Source organism: Varanus komodoensis, unplaced genomic scaffold (assembly GCF_004798865.1).
Source record: "Varanus komodoensis strain SLA01 unplaced genomic scaffold, ASM479886v1 scaffold55, whole genome shotgun sequence".
Taxonomy (NCBI): Eukaryota; Metazoa; Chordata; class Lepidosauria; order Squamata; family Varanidae; genus Varanus; species Varanus komodoensis.
Genome location: NW_025336157.1, coordinates 1,764,593 through 1,777,320, shown reverse-complemented (window position 1 = coordinate 1,777,320; position 12,728 = coordinate 1,764,593). Strand labels below are relative to the sequence as shown.

Below are 12,728 nucleotides of genomic sequence, written 5' to 3'. Positions count from 1 at the left end.
TGGGTATTTGATTCCTGTTGGAATGCATTTCTTTACCAGGAAATATAAGAACTGCTTCAGAGGAAAACAGCAGGGAGGGCTGCCTGACTGCAAGCTCAGACAGGTATTTCCAGTTCAGCCGCTGTGTGGAGATCAGATGGTCTCCCATGCCCAGACCCGGATTGGATTAAAGGGAACTTCAAACAATATCTCTTGTTTCAGCCCCTCCGAGGTACTGATTAGAGAGAGAGAAATAATCCGCCCGTCACGCACCTGCTGTCTCGGCTGGTTCTCATGTGTGCCGTCGGCTCTGAGTAGCAATTTAGGAGCTGTGATGGGCGATCCAGCTCATTCCGTGACAAGTTTAGTCACATTCAACCACAGGCGCTCTAAAAGAAGCACCAGCATGGTGGGACATGCCTTGGGTTTTTCTGCTTTCTCAGAAGTGGCTGATAAAAGCTCTCCCACTCGGAAGAGGAGCAAGGGTATCTGGTTTTCCAAGCAAGCAGCACGCCTTCAAGCTCCGGGTGGCAGGCCTTCTGAAATACTGTCGCCATCGGTTTGTTGTGAACTGAATGCATTAAGTCTCACGGCTGCAATGCCTGGAATGACACTATAGCTCATTTCCCTTCCTCGTCCACCAGGATCTTGGCCATCGATATTCCAGCATGGCGGCCGTGTGGCCAGAATGAGGAGTCTTGTGTGCAGACCTTTGCTATCCTTTTCTTTCCTTCTTTCTTTCTTTCTTTCTTTCTTTCTTTCTTTCTTTCTTTCTTTCTTTCTTGAAAACATTTCCCCCTGCCTGTAAGGTAGCCCCTTAAAAAACAAACCAAAGAATTGAACAGCTAGAATAAGAGTGAAATAAATCTGCATCGCTCTCAGACGGTTTGAACCAGTTTTGCATTTGACTGAAATGGGCTTTGCTGTTTCGAAGCCTTGAACGTTTGTGCATGGAAATTTGATGCTGCTTTTGCAATGAGCTGTGTCTCGCTTTTTGCCAGTTGATGTGAATTGCCCAGAGAGCTGCAGCAGTTGAGCAGTAGAGAAACTAAACAACAAGCTCCATGAAAACAGTGATAATGAATCCTTAAAAAATCAATTAAAATATATTATCAACAAAACCAGCATCCCAAGCCACTGTGAGCAGGCTGACATTTGTTTTAGAGCAAGAAAGAGCCCTGATAAGCCCTCAACGGGGGTTGATCCCCACCCCACTTATACTCCCTCGCCTGACTGCTCTTGCACGCAAGCAAGCATGATCCATTTGCCCTGTTTATGGATCCGTATGCCCAGTGGCGAATGTCTGAGACTCAGGCACACACAGGGAGTGGAGGCTTCTGCAGAACAGACCGTGTCATTGTTCCGTACATTTCGGGAGAGCCGCTTCCATCCCACCTTTTGCATTTTCTGGAAGTTCTGTCAACACGCTTCTCTGCATATGTGGATCTTGCCCTTCGTGAGAAAGAGCAGAGCAGCTGAGTCCACCTGCAGAGCTGGTGTCGAGAGTGGATACAACCGTGAGCTGGTGGGTGGATACAACTGTGGGGCACCGAGAAGAGCCCCCACCCCCTGCCCTGGTGTTGCTCTGCTACTTCCCCAATGCAGCTTGCCTGCTTGGAGGGTGATGGCCCCTCTTTCCCAGCCCCAGACCTGTGCGGATGGGCCGGGAAGAGTTAATGAATCTGTAGTCAGGAAGAGTGATGTCCCACCAGCTTCGCAGATAGTCTAGACCAGCCACCTGCTGAAGGCTGCACCTAAGAGGGGGACCGGGCCAGACCAGAGCTGCTCCTCCATCCCAACGTATGTGTTCGCTGCCTCTTGTTCCAGCCCAGATCCCAGAGGTGGGGAGGAGGAGGGGGAGCAGGTGCCACGGCCGACCAGCTCCCCAGTCCTCTGCATGCAATTGGCAGCCGTGATGGGGAAGTGGAGGAGCAAGAGAGAGAAGCTGGTGGAGAGAAGGGCGATCCGTTGAAGGCTGAGGGCTTGGAGGGTGCCCTTAAAACAGGTACCAGCATTAGCAGGTTCTGCTTGCAGTCGCCCACCAGCCAGGCATGGAGATGTGCCCTCCCCAATTGTTTGGCCTCTGATGCGTCCTCCCCAATTGTTTGGCCTCTGATGCGCCCTCCCTAATTGTTTGGCCTCTGGTAGAAGGGAACATGGTAGCATGCTCCTGAAGAGGAAGGTGCAACTGAGTTTGAATTTGGCCAATTTTTTTCAAAGTCCTCAAAGCTTCCATAGAGCTGGTGGTCTGGAGTTCCCTAAGCTATGCATTGTGTGAAAAAGTACCAGCCAAGGAGTCCAGAGTGATGGGAAACCAAGATATATGGAGTCTTGACCTAACAGATGGACAACAGTGAAGAAAAATAAACAACAACAACTACTACTACTACTACAAGAAGTCTTGGTGATGGCGCAAATTGTTGTCCCCCACGTTGGAGACCTCCACCGTAAGTTTAGCAGGGCTACAGCCCACTTCCATCAGTTACACAAGTTACCATGCACCTGAAAAAGTGGGTGTTTGTGCACAAGAGTGTGGCATGATTGTTGAAAAAGGTTTGCCTGCCTTCAAGAAACTACCAGCTTCTTTCCGGGATCTGTTGCCACAAATTGAAGGCATTTACCCTTCTGGAAAGAGGGATGGGGCGAAAGACAACCTGCCAACTTGTTCTTGCCAAGGGACGGAAAACAAGGGTCCTTTCAAGATTGCAAAATAACCCAAGCCAGTAGGAGGCGCTCTGGATCAAGCGAGGACCCCGTAGCCCTGCTGGGAAACTACAACTCCCAACATCCTTTGCAAATAAAACTGACACAGATAGAGATCCATAGGACCCCCCCCCCTTCTTATTATTTTTTAAAGCTCTCATGCCCAGCCTTTTTGCTTCCTCTGATTGGCAGGTTTGGAAGGCGCAAGGTTTGGATTGGCTGTTCCTGTGGCAACAAAGAGGCTTGGGGAGGGAGGGGTGCAGGCAGAACCCACCCCCTTCCATTGTGCGGAGAGGTCTTCTTGCCAAAAGGGTCGGCTGCTCTCGCGCTTCAGCGGGAGAAAAGAAATTCATCTTCCAAGGAGGGGAGGGAGAGAAAAAATGCAAGGGGTGGTCGAGAGGGCAAGGGACCCCCAACTGTGCTGGGGGGCTCCGAAGGCCAAAAGGGGCTACTGAGGGAGAAACGCGCTCGCCCACCCCTTCCATCCAGGCGCTGCTGCGCTGCGCGAAGTTTGCGTCCAGGCGCGCCGGGGGACTCGATCCGCGGCGGCAGCGCTGGCTGGCGGGCCACTTGTGGATGGCGCCGGCTGCCGGAGCTCAAAGGCTGGCCGGGAAGGAAGAGCCCTTGCTGGGAGGAGGCAGAGCCGAGCGGCCTCGGTGCGCAGGTAAACTTCGCGCGGCGTGGCGCCCCGGACGCCTGGGTTCCGCAGCCCGCCTCGGGGCGTGGAGGGTCTCAAAGGAGTCGGGAGCAGCCGGTTCCCTCTCCCCGATCCCCCGCCAAGCCGCTCCGGCTTCATCGCAGGCTTTATTCTGGGCTTCATGGCGCCTAGGCGCGGGTGGCAGGCGCGGCTTTTCTGGGGCTCCCAGCACGGAGCGAGGAGGGATGGAGCCGCGGACCGTCGAGGAGTCGCGCTGCGTTGAAGGGACCCTGGCAGGTTTTCCGCCCCGCTCAGGGGCTGGAGAGGAGGAAGGCTTGATGAGCGGGGGCGGCCCCCCTTCAGCGCCTGGGAGGTGGGGGAGGTGAGATCCTGGGGCTCGAACGCCTGGGTTCCCTTCTTGGAGAGCGGCGTGCGAGGGAGCGGAAAGCAAGGCGCCCGGGAGATCCCAGAGTAGCGCTCTTTCCAGTTTCTGGCGAGGAGGAGGACGCACCGCCGAGCGCTTTGAGCTTGGGGACCAGAGAGAGGCGCGAAGAGTGTGCCCGGCTCAGCCAGCATCCTTAGGCACGGGAAGGTGGTCTCCCAGCATCCCCAGCATGTTAGAAGAGCCCTGCCGAATCAGGCCATTCTCGCATTCTGCACACACAGATGCAGGGGATCAGCACTCTCCTGCCCAAGGGCACACTGCCTTTGATCCTGTGGTCATGAGGACTAGTACCCATGGATAGCCTCATTCTCCAGAGCTGAGTCCAGTTCCCTTCTGAAGCCCTCCAGATGGGTGGCCAGTGCAGCCCCTTGTGGAAGTATTTCTAGTTTCACTGTGTGATGAGACCCCTGCTTCTCTCTGCTCCTCAGGTCATTCCATGGTTCTCATGGGGGAAACCCGGGTGGCCTGTATGGATTGCGATCACCAGGATGCCTGGGTCCCCCTACCCTTTCCAGTGGGGATCGCAGGACTCCTGCGTCTCTTCTCAGCTCTTGGCACCTGGTGGCAGTGCGGGGAGGGGCACAAAATGGGGAAGACTCCGGGACTCCTTCCTTAGGTTTGCAGCGGGGCTGGGAAAATGATGCCGGATGCCTGGGTTCCCGAAACGTGTGAGCCAGTGAGGCATGTGCCATGATTTAGAGGAATCAATGTTGATGTGGCCAAACTCATTCCCAGGATACTGGAAGCAGACTTGAGTTATTTCTTTGAGCGCTTTTCCAAACACAAGCTAAGACGTGGCCACATGCTTTTTTTTCTGCACAGCCGGGAAGCTTTTTAAATGTGATTTTCCAAAGTAGAAATGGAATAGGTGGGAGTCACCAGGCAGCCATGGTTGGCTGGAATGATGGCCATAGACCGGACACCCACCAGGTGCTCGGAGAAAAGCGCAGAGGATTTTGGTGTGGCTTGCTTTTTAAGGGTGCAAGAGCTTATCCATCATCCCGTCCGCACCGTGGTGAACCAGCTGCCCGCAGGAAACGCACAAACAGTGGGTTTGTGGAAACGCAGGCCTGGTTTCCTATGGGATCTGCCAAAGGGGAGGTGCAGGTTGGACTTTCCCAGCTGGAGACTAGATGGAGCCTACAGGAGGGCTCCTTCCTTGGGGAGCCCTTGGGCAGTTTTTCCTCCAAGTAAAGAAACAGAGCCGAACTCTCTCCTTTGGTGAGGGATGGACCACAGGATCTTTCCACAGAAGGACTGGTCCTCTTCCTTCCGGGCTTCCTTCCATTCTGCATACTGTTTCATGTAACAAGATCTCTAACTGGTTAATTTCTTCTAAGGCTGCTTTTGCAAGTTGTTTTGATTCGTATTCCATTGCCAATCAGCCTGCGGAAGTTGTCCAAACACATGAGATCAGCCATCCATGCTCTGTATGCCTTTGCTCATTAGTGGCTCAGCCTGGGTGAGGCAATCGACATGGTCCATTCCTGGTTGGTTTGGTTTCTTTTTCAGTCACTCCTTCCTTTCCTTCGAACAACAGAGCACAACATAATAAAAAAAACTTGGCAGTTCGGCTATTGCACGCCAACAGGACTGCAGCCAAAACACAGAACTGCTGAGAAACCAAAGGGAGGTGTCCACCAGCTTGGAGGGAACCGAGCCAGAAATGGCGTGATCTGCGAGAGGGCATGGCTGGCTGGCTGGCATTTCAAACATGTGGTTGCCACTTCTTGCTTAGATAGTCCAGGGGTGATCTGCATCTGGCTGTCCAGAAGCCGTTGGCCTTTGATTCCCATCATCCCCAGGGACGAGGTATGATGGGAGCTGTGGCCCAACATCCTCTGCATAGGCCATCCCTAGATACAGGCTTTTTGTTAAATGACGGGAGTTGTCTCCAGTTTGGAAGCCACCGGTTTGTGGAAGGCGAGCTCGCAGGGAGATACGTAAATCTTGGACTGTGTCGGGAAGGGATTATGTTTATTATATAATCTTATAATGCTGTGACAAAAGTATGGTGGCTTGAGCGTTGGGCTGGGACTCCAGGGATCCAGGTTCAAGTCCCCGCTCAGCCCTGAAGCCTGCTGGGTGACTTTGGGCCAGCCACTCGCTCCGACTGACCTCCCACATAGGACTCCCTGTGGCAGCAAAAGGACAGCAAAACTGGACCGTGGAGGTACGGCTCCGTCCTCCCTCGTGGCTCCCTGGTTTCCCCCTGCATTCCCTGCCTGGGCCATGTGGCACAGAGCCAGGCACCATGGCCAGCTGGATCTTTTCGCTTTCGGCTCCCCTTCTCCCTAGCCAGCATCAACACTGTTGAAGGATGATCCAAGTTATAGGCCAAGGACCGCAAGCTGCCCACTCCATTTGTTGAAACGCCCTCTTTCCCAGTCTCCTGTAGGTGCCTTTGGTTTTATTTTCCAATGTAATTCCTACATTTATATGTAAGGAACCCAAGGCTGCTTACAAGGTTCTCATCCTTGCCATTTTATCCTCACAACAACCCTACGAGGTAGGTTAGGCTGAGGCCCAGGGAGCTTTGGGTCCAAGCAAAGACTCAAACCCAGACCTCCCATCTCAGTCTGGAACTCAAACGGCCGCACTGCAAATACCAAACCCTAAACTGGTCCAGCAGCCTCTGCAGATGTATAATTTCTGATCTGGAGACAAAACCCTGTAGAAATGAAATGGGGGAGACATAACTTCTAGACACACATTTAAAGGGGTAGATGCTTTGGCTCGTGTTTTAAGCATTTGGTTGAAGAACATAAAAGGCTTGAAAGAAGCCAAAAAGGTCTCAGTTTGTCCCCAAAAGTTTAATGGCTTGCTCTGCAGACTATGCCTCTCTTATGGGTTCAGCTGAACGGATGCTATTTTTCCGGGGTTTTCCCCTCAGTTTCACCTGAGCTGACTTGTTCGCCTTCGATTCAAAGCCAGCCCTTAAAAAAGATTAAATCGAATCACGGCCTTCCCGAGAGACCATCCATCAACGAGTTTTGCACTCATTGTATTGGAAAGCATAAAGCAGGCAAACCGACCGCACGAGTTGGATCGGCGTGGAGTTAGTTTCCGGCTCAGGCATGTGTTTTTAATTTGGCCAAGTTGCGAAAACTGGAAGCGACAAGACGAAGGGCAGGGAGGGAAAGAAAGTGAAAATCTTCCGGAGGGCAAACGGGACGTCAGAGGGAATTTTGCTTCCCCGCCTGGTTCTAAAAATCCTTGGGGGAGAACTGGAAGGGGGTGGCTTGAGACGAAGTTTCTGCATGTGGAGGAGGTGAGAAGATAGGGCTGGAGGGGAAGCAGCTCGCAAGCCACCCAACGACCCGTGCGATCGCTGCCTATTCGGCAGGCCTGCGCTCCCGGGGCATCGAGCTCCAGAAGCAAGAGAGAAACGAGGGCAAAGTGAAGGGGAGCAAAGCCATTGAAGGAGAAGCAATGGAAGAAAGGTGGGTGGGGGCTTGAAAAGCAGAAGTTGAAGCTGGCTTGCCCGTGAGAGTTTGATAGATAGAGAAGCAACGCCTGCCTGATCTCCAGGTCTTGGGGATTAGAGGAGCCTACCCCAATCTGGTGTTGGCAAGCATGCTGGAGTGCGGCATCCATGTTCCCCAGCCAGCATGGGCCTTGCAGTCTTCCGGACTCGAAGATTTCTTAGGGCTGTGCCGTTAGATCAGCAAATTAGATGGGTGAGGGAAAAGCCTTGTTCAGAAGCAGTTCTGGGCATGGTAGCCGTGCTGGTGGGGAGTTGCAGGGCTGCTCCTCTCTCTCCAAGACACCGGATGACAATGAAAAGTCTGTGCTTTCCGGGATGCCGCATTCAGTTCTGGGTGATCCACGTGCTTTATGAAGATGTGGATAAGCTGGGATGTTATCTTGACCCTTTGGTCTGTGTCGTGGCTGCGCTTGCAGACGGTTCAGGCTTTGGAGACGGTTCTCTCCGGCACAACATTGGGGAACAACAAAGACAGGAATATGGGTGGGTTGCAGGGAGAAGTCCTAGGAGGAAAGTTTGAAGGGATGGAGAGGAGAGAAGATTGAGATGGGGTGGGAGGCATCTTGGGACTTCTCCCACCCATGAGGGAAAAACCTTGTTCACAGCTGCTGTTGCAGAGGACAGCAGCAGATCTAACAAGCTGAAGTTGCAGGAGGGCAGGTTTCAATGCTGGTAAGAGCAGTTGGGTGTTAAAGTTAGCTTCCGGCCTTGGGGTCCAATACAGCTCTCTGGGATTGCGGAGAGGGACGTGATCTTTCGCTGGCCCTACTCCGTTTCCCTCTGGCCACTGATGGCTGGGTATTTCCCTGGCTGTTGTGCAGTTTTTCCCCTTTCAAAAGGGTCGAGATGCTTCTCCTTAAATCCCAACTGGAGGAAAGCCTCTCCAAATGGAATTCCAGCCTTGGACTTACAGGGGTCCCCGCCTTTGACCTGATGAAGCACCCGTACTCCTCTTAGGTCCACCTGAATTTTCCCAAATTCTGTTTCTCATGTGCGGATCTTTGTCCCAACAGGCTGTGGTCTGTGCTGAGACAGAGTCTGGTGGAAGGTTCAGCCCGTGGAGACGGCGTTCTCACCGGCGCGCTGGATGCTCGCGTTATCCAAAGGGCTCGGCGGGGATGAGAACCACGTCTGGCCCACGAGACGCCAGCCCTGAGAGTTTCTCAATGGTTCCTCCCGGACTGACGGCTGCCTGGCACCCAAGGGCAGGCTGACGGCTTGCGGTCCCCGGCCTGTCCTCCCCCCACACACGTGGCTGGTCATCTTGGCAGCCTGGGCGAGAGGGCAGTTCTGGCGGTGCTGCGGGTGTCCGGAGGGGCAGCTGTGCTATGAGTTGGTGTCTATGGATGGTCTCCCTTGCCCTGGTCTGCAGCAGCTTCACTGAGGGTAAGCTGGTTCTTCTGCCCTTTCGTTGGGCGTGAGGGAGGCTACGTGTGACCGGGGAGGGGATGCAGTGGGGCATGAATATCTGCCAAAAATGTGGAGAGGGCTGCAGAACGTGAGAGCCGGATTCCACTGCTGGAGCGTGGCCCCCGAGAGCATCTCTGAAGCAGAAGAGGTTCCCCACCCAGCTTCTTCCAGATTCAAAGCCCAGCTGAGCCAAAAATTTTATGACTTTGGGATGCATGTTCTATCTCTTTCTCTCACTATATATATTTCCCTGAGCCTAACCTACATTGTGACATTGCTGGGAGAATACAAAGATTGGGGCGAAGCATGTAAGCCACCTTGAGTTCCTTGGAGGATTGAATGCAAGAAGGAAATCTTTGCAATCCTAAGAACTGGAAACTTGGGCTTGTGTTTTTGGTTTTTTTTTTAAGTGGAAAAAAATGTATTTCTTTCTGGTACAATAGTTCGTACTGCCATAAACAGCCCCGAATGTTTTAAAGCTTTCTGCTTACACTGGGAAGTTTCAAAAGCTGTCCAAATCAGCAAACGAGCAGGCTGACAGTCTGCTTTTGTTGGACTGTTCTCCCTCTGGCTTTCCGCCAACAATTTCGTGGAGGGTGCGCAGCTGTAACTTTCTCTCCTGCTCAGCCTACATAGCCAACCAAGTGTGTGGCTCTCCCGTTTTCGCTGGGATTTCAGAAACTTTTCACCTTCCAACCACTGATTTCCCCTGGCTCACTTAGCCGCTGCCTCTGCATTACCAGCTGGCTTCCGTGCAGCCATAATGCACGAGTTAATACAGCCAACTAGCTTTCGCTTTATATTTCCTCCCATCCCCGATGAGATTCCTCTAGCTTTTAATAGCTACGTGTTAGGCCTAGCTTCAATAGGTGAAGCCTTTCTGCCCCTCCATGCCAGGAAAGGCTTTACCGGTTGGATTTCTGCTTGCTGCGTTCTGTGGCAGAATTGAGAGATCCCCATCGGGGGAAAGCCGGCAGAACGGCTCTGGGAGAGTGATTTTTGTGAGTAGGGCCCATCGGGAGAGTGGGAAACACTTGGCAGGAAGAGAGGTGAACAAGGCAAGACGGGGAGATGCTAGTTCGAGAGCTGGGTGCAAGATTATTTTATGTATTTGGGTCCTAGAAATATAGTCACAAGCTCTCTGGGCAGTTTACAAACATTCACATTATCAGATTTCACTACAGAAATTTAAAAAACAAATTTGAGCAATTTAAGTCACCAAGACAAACTAATAAAACAGTCCCTCCTACATTTAGAGCTGTTAAATGCCTTGGCGTAGAGGAAGGCCTCAGATGTTAAGGTGCCATCTGGGCAGGCAAGGCAAGGCCGTTTCTACGGGTATCGCAGGCCCAAGCTGCACAGGACTTTATGCATTGAAAATAGAACCTTGAATTGAACTTGACGCATATAGCCAGTCAATGTAGGTGGCCGAAATTGCTGTTAGGTTTTGTACCTTCTGGTCCCAGTCATTAACTGGGTTACTGTACTTTGCACCAGCTGCAGCTTCCGCACCGTCTTCAAGGTCAGCCCCACACCCAGTGCCTTGCAGTAGTCTAGCTTAGAGCTAACCAGCAGCGGTTTACCAAAATAAGCTATCCCTGTCCAGATGTGCAGCTAGGAGGAGGCATCCCAAGCTGTTGAGGCACCCGAGCCTCAAGAGTCAAAGATGATCCAAGGTAGACCCCAAAGTGCAGGAGATGAAACCCCATCTAGGACTATTTCAAACACTCTCCGTCCCATCAGACAAGCCACCAACTAACAGCCTCTCCATCTTGCCTGGATTCAGCTTCAGTTTCTGAACGGGGCGCTAGCCACATAAACCAGTTTCCCACCTCACTGTAGGAAACTTCCTTCGCCTTCAACTCCCATCAGCCCCAGCCAACAGTCAGGAAAGCTGGGGATGGGGCTGAACCTGGGACCTGTTGCCAACCTGGGACCTGTTGCCACCGCATTCCTTGAACATCTCCTTCTGGGCTGTGCCCCGTGGGTCGGATGGGCGCTTTCTCTCACTCCAGGCCCCTCATCAGCTGCAAGGACCTTCTGCCAAGGTGGCTGGACCTGCTCCCTCGTGATGGGTGCACCTCATCTGAGCCGCACGTGCCACATTGGCCTCTCTCTCCAAGTGGCTTTTTTGTGACCAGAAGGCTTCATCTATCAGGACGGTTTAGCAATGACAATATCACATAAAACGAAACACAGCATTCTAATAAAGTTTCCAACCAGCCATGAAATCCCAATTAAAACAATCAAATCTTAAAACATTGGGAGAATAAAAAGGGTTTAGCTGAAAAGAATAAAGTGACGGCACCAGGTGAACCTCTCTGGGGAGCGAATTCCACAATTGGGGTGCCACTGCAGAGAAGGCCCTTCTCTGGGTAGTCACCCTCCTAATCTCCTTCAAGGAGGGCCCCCGGAGAAGGGCCTCTGTCCCAGACCTTCAGGGGCAGGCAGGCCCTTTGATGAGTTTGTGATGTGTGTGTGCACGGTATCTGGACGCGGCGCAACTCACCATCCTCCCGGGCCGTTTTATCAGCAGGTAACGGTGAGGCAGAGCCCCGCGCTGTGATCGGCCGGACAGGCGAGAGCACCATTTTGGGCTGTGACCTGCTCAAGCCAGCCGAGGCGAGCCCCCCACTGTACGTCATCGAGTGGGTGCGCTTCGGCTTCCCGCTCCCCATCTTCATCAAATTCGGCCTCTATTCTCCGCGTGTCGATCCGGAGTACGTAGGTGAGTTGGCCTCATGGCCTGCGTGCACACCTCGAGCAGAGACACCGTGTCTCTCTTGGCCCAAGGGCCACATCCTGTTGTTCCCGTGGGGTGAAGCGGGCAGTAAAAGAGGCAGAGCGAGGCTACAAAAACCACCCGTGTGTTTTAGTTTCATGGTCTTCTGGCCAGTAAAGGAGCATTTCGACCTGCAGGAGCATGCAAAAGCTGGAGACCCGTCCGTGATGGAAGGCAGGGCCAAAGAGGGTGAGGCTGTCCGGGGAGATGCGGGGGGACGCATCTGGCCCTCAGGCTTCTGCACGTCTGGACTAGGGGAACTGGGTGGCTGAGGGTGTTGAGATGTGGAAGAGAGAGCCACTGGCATTTCCAAGGATCCGGGACAGACCCGTGTGGTCCTCATATCCGACAGACAGGGATTCGCCAAATTCAAACTCTCTGATGTCAGCATGTGTTGTCTCTGGAGCAGCATCAGCCACGAGAGAGCTCCCTGCCCCAAGGTGTTTACAGTTCAAACTTCGGACAAAGGGGAAGGTAATGAAGGACAAAGGCGTGTCAATGTTTTTGAGGGCTCTGAAGAGTCTGGTGCAGTCGGACGTGTATTTACTTACTTTCAAATAAGCCTTGCATGTTTGATTAGTCATTCTTAGGATGACGGTGTTGGTGTTGGAGGAAGGGAAGCAGAGCGAATTTTCCCCATACAGGTGTGCAATGGGAGCTGTTCCTGCTTTTTCCATACCTGCCTGGAAGGTGAAAAACCTTAGCAGCCCAGCCAGTGGAAAAAGGATGACTCTGCACCACTGGACAAACAGGGCATGGGTGATTCCAGCGACACGGATGCATGGAAAGAGCAGTTTTGCAATCTGTGGCTTCCAAGAGCTTGCTGCTCTTAGCCTGGAAGTCCTGGCCCGTGCATGAAACGTGGCTCCTCCCGCTTGTGAGATCTCGGCTTGCATCCCTGGCACACGGCTCTCGGATGCTCCTCTCCGCTTGCCAAGCGGAGTGGCAGGTGGGCCTCCCCTGCTGTGGCTGGCCCAGCCTGCGCTGTCCGATTTGATCAAAGAGAGAGAGAGAGAAATCTAGCCGGCCCCGGCGCTGGGGCTCACACAGAGAGAGGCCTGCTTGCTGCACGCTGGGGGCAGGGAGGGCCGCCCTGGGGACGAGGGGCCCATGTGCATGGATGCACAGCCACTGAAGCAAAGCAGGAAGTGCCCCGAGCGCAGCCTGGTCCCCCTCCCCTTTATCGACGGGCTTCTGGGTGGCACTGGCTGGTTGGAGGTGGAAAAGATCGAGGGATGGGACAAGCAGAGTTTTCAGCCCACCTGCTGCTACCCTGCAAGGAACA

At 53.2% G+C, this 12,728-nt stretch overlaps 1 protein-coding gene and 1 long non-coding RNA gene across 3 annotated transcripts in view; one reads left to right on the top strand and one right to left on the bottom strand.

Moving 5' to 3' along the window:
* The window catches only part of LOC123032449, a 102,700-nt gene that overhangs the window by 21,030 nt on the left and 68,942 nt on the right, over positions 1 to 12,728 (bottom strand). The window lies entirely within an intron of this gene.
* IGSF9 (immunoglobulin superfamily member 9) overlaps positions 8,220 to 12,728 on the top strand; it is a 39,391-nt gene continuing 34,882 nt past the window's right edge. Inside the window, exons 1-2 of the mRNA XM_044448338.1 lie at positions 8,220 to 8,637; positions 11,195 to 11,389. Coding sequence (XP_044304273.1) covers positions 8,580 to 8,637; positions 11,195 to 11,389 — 253 coding nt within the window. The 5' untranslated portion in view covers positions 8,220 to 8,579. The remainder of the gene's footprint in view (positions 8,638 to 11,194; positions 11,390 to 12,728) is intronic.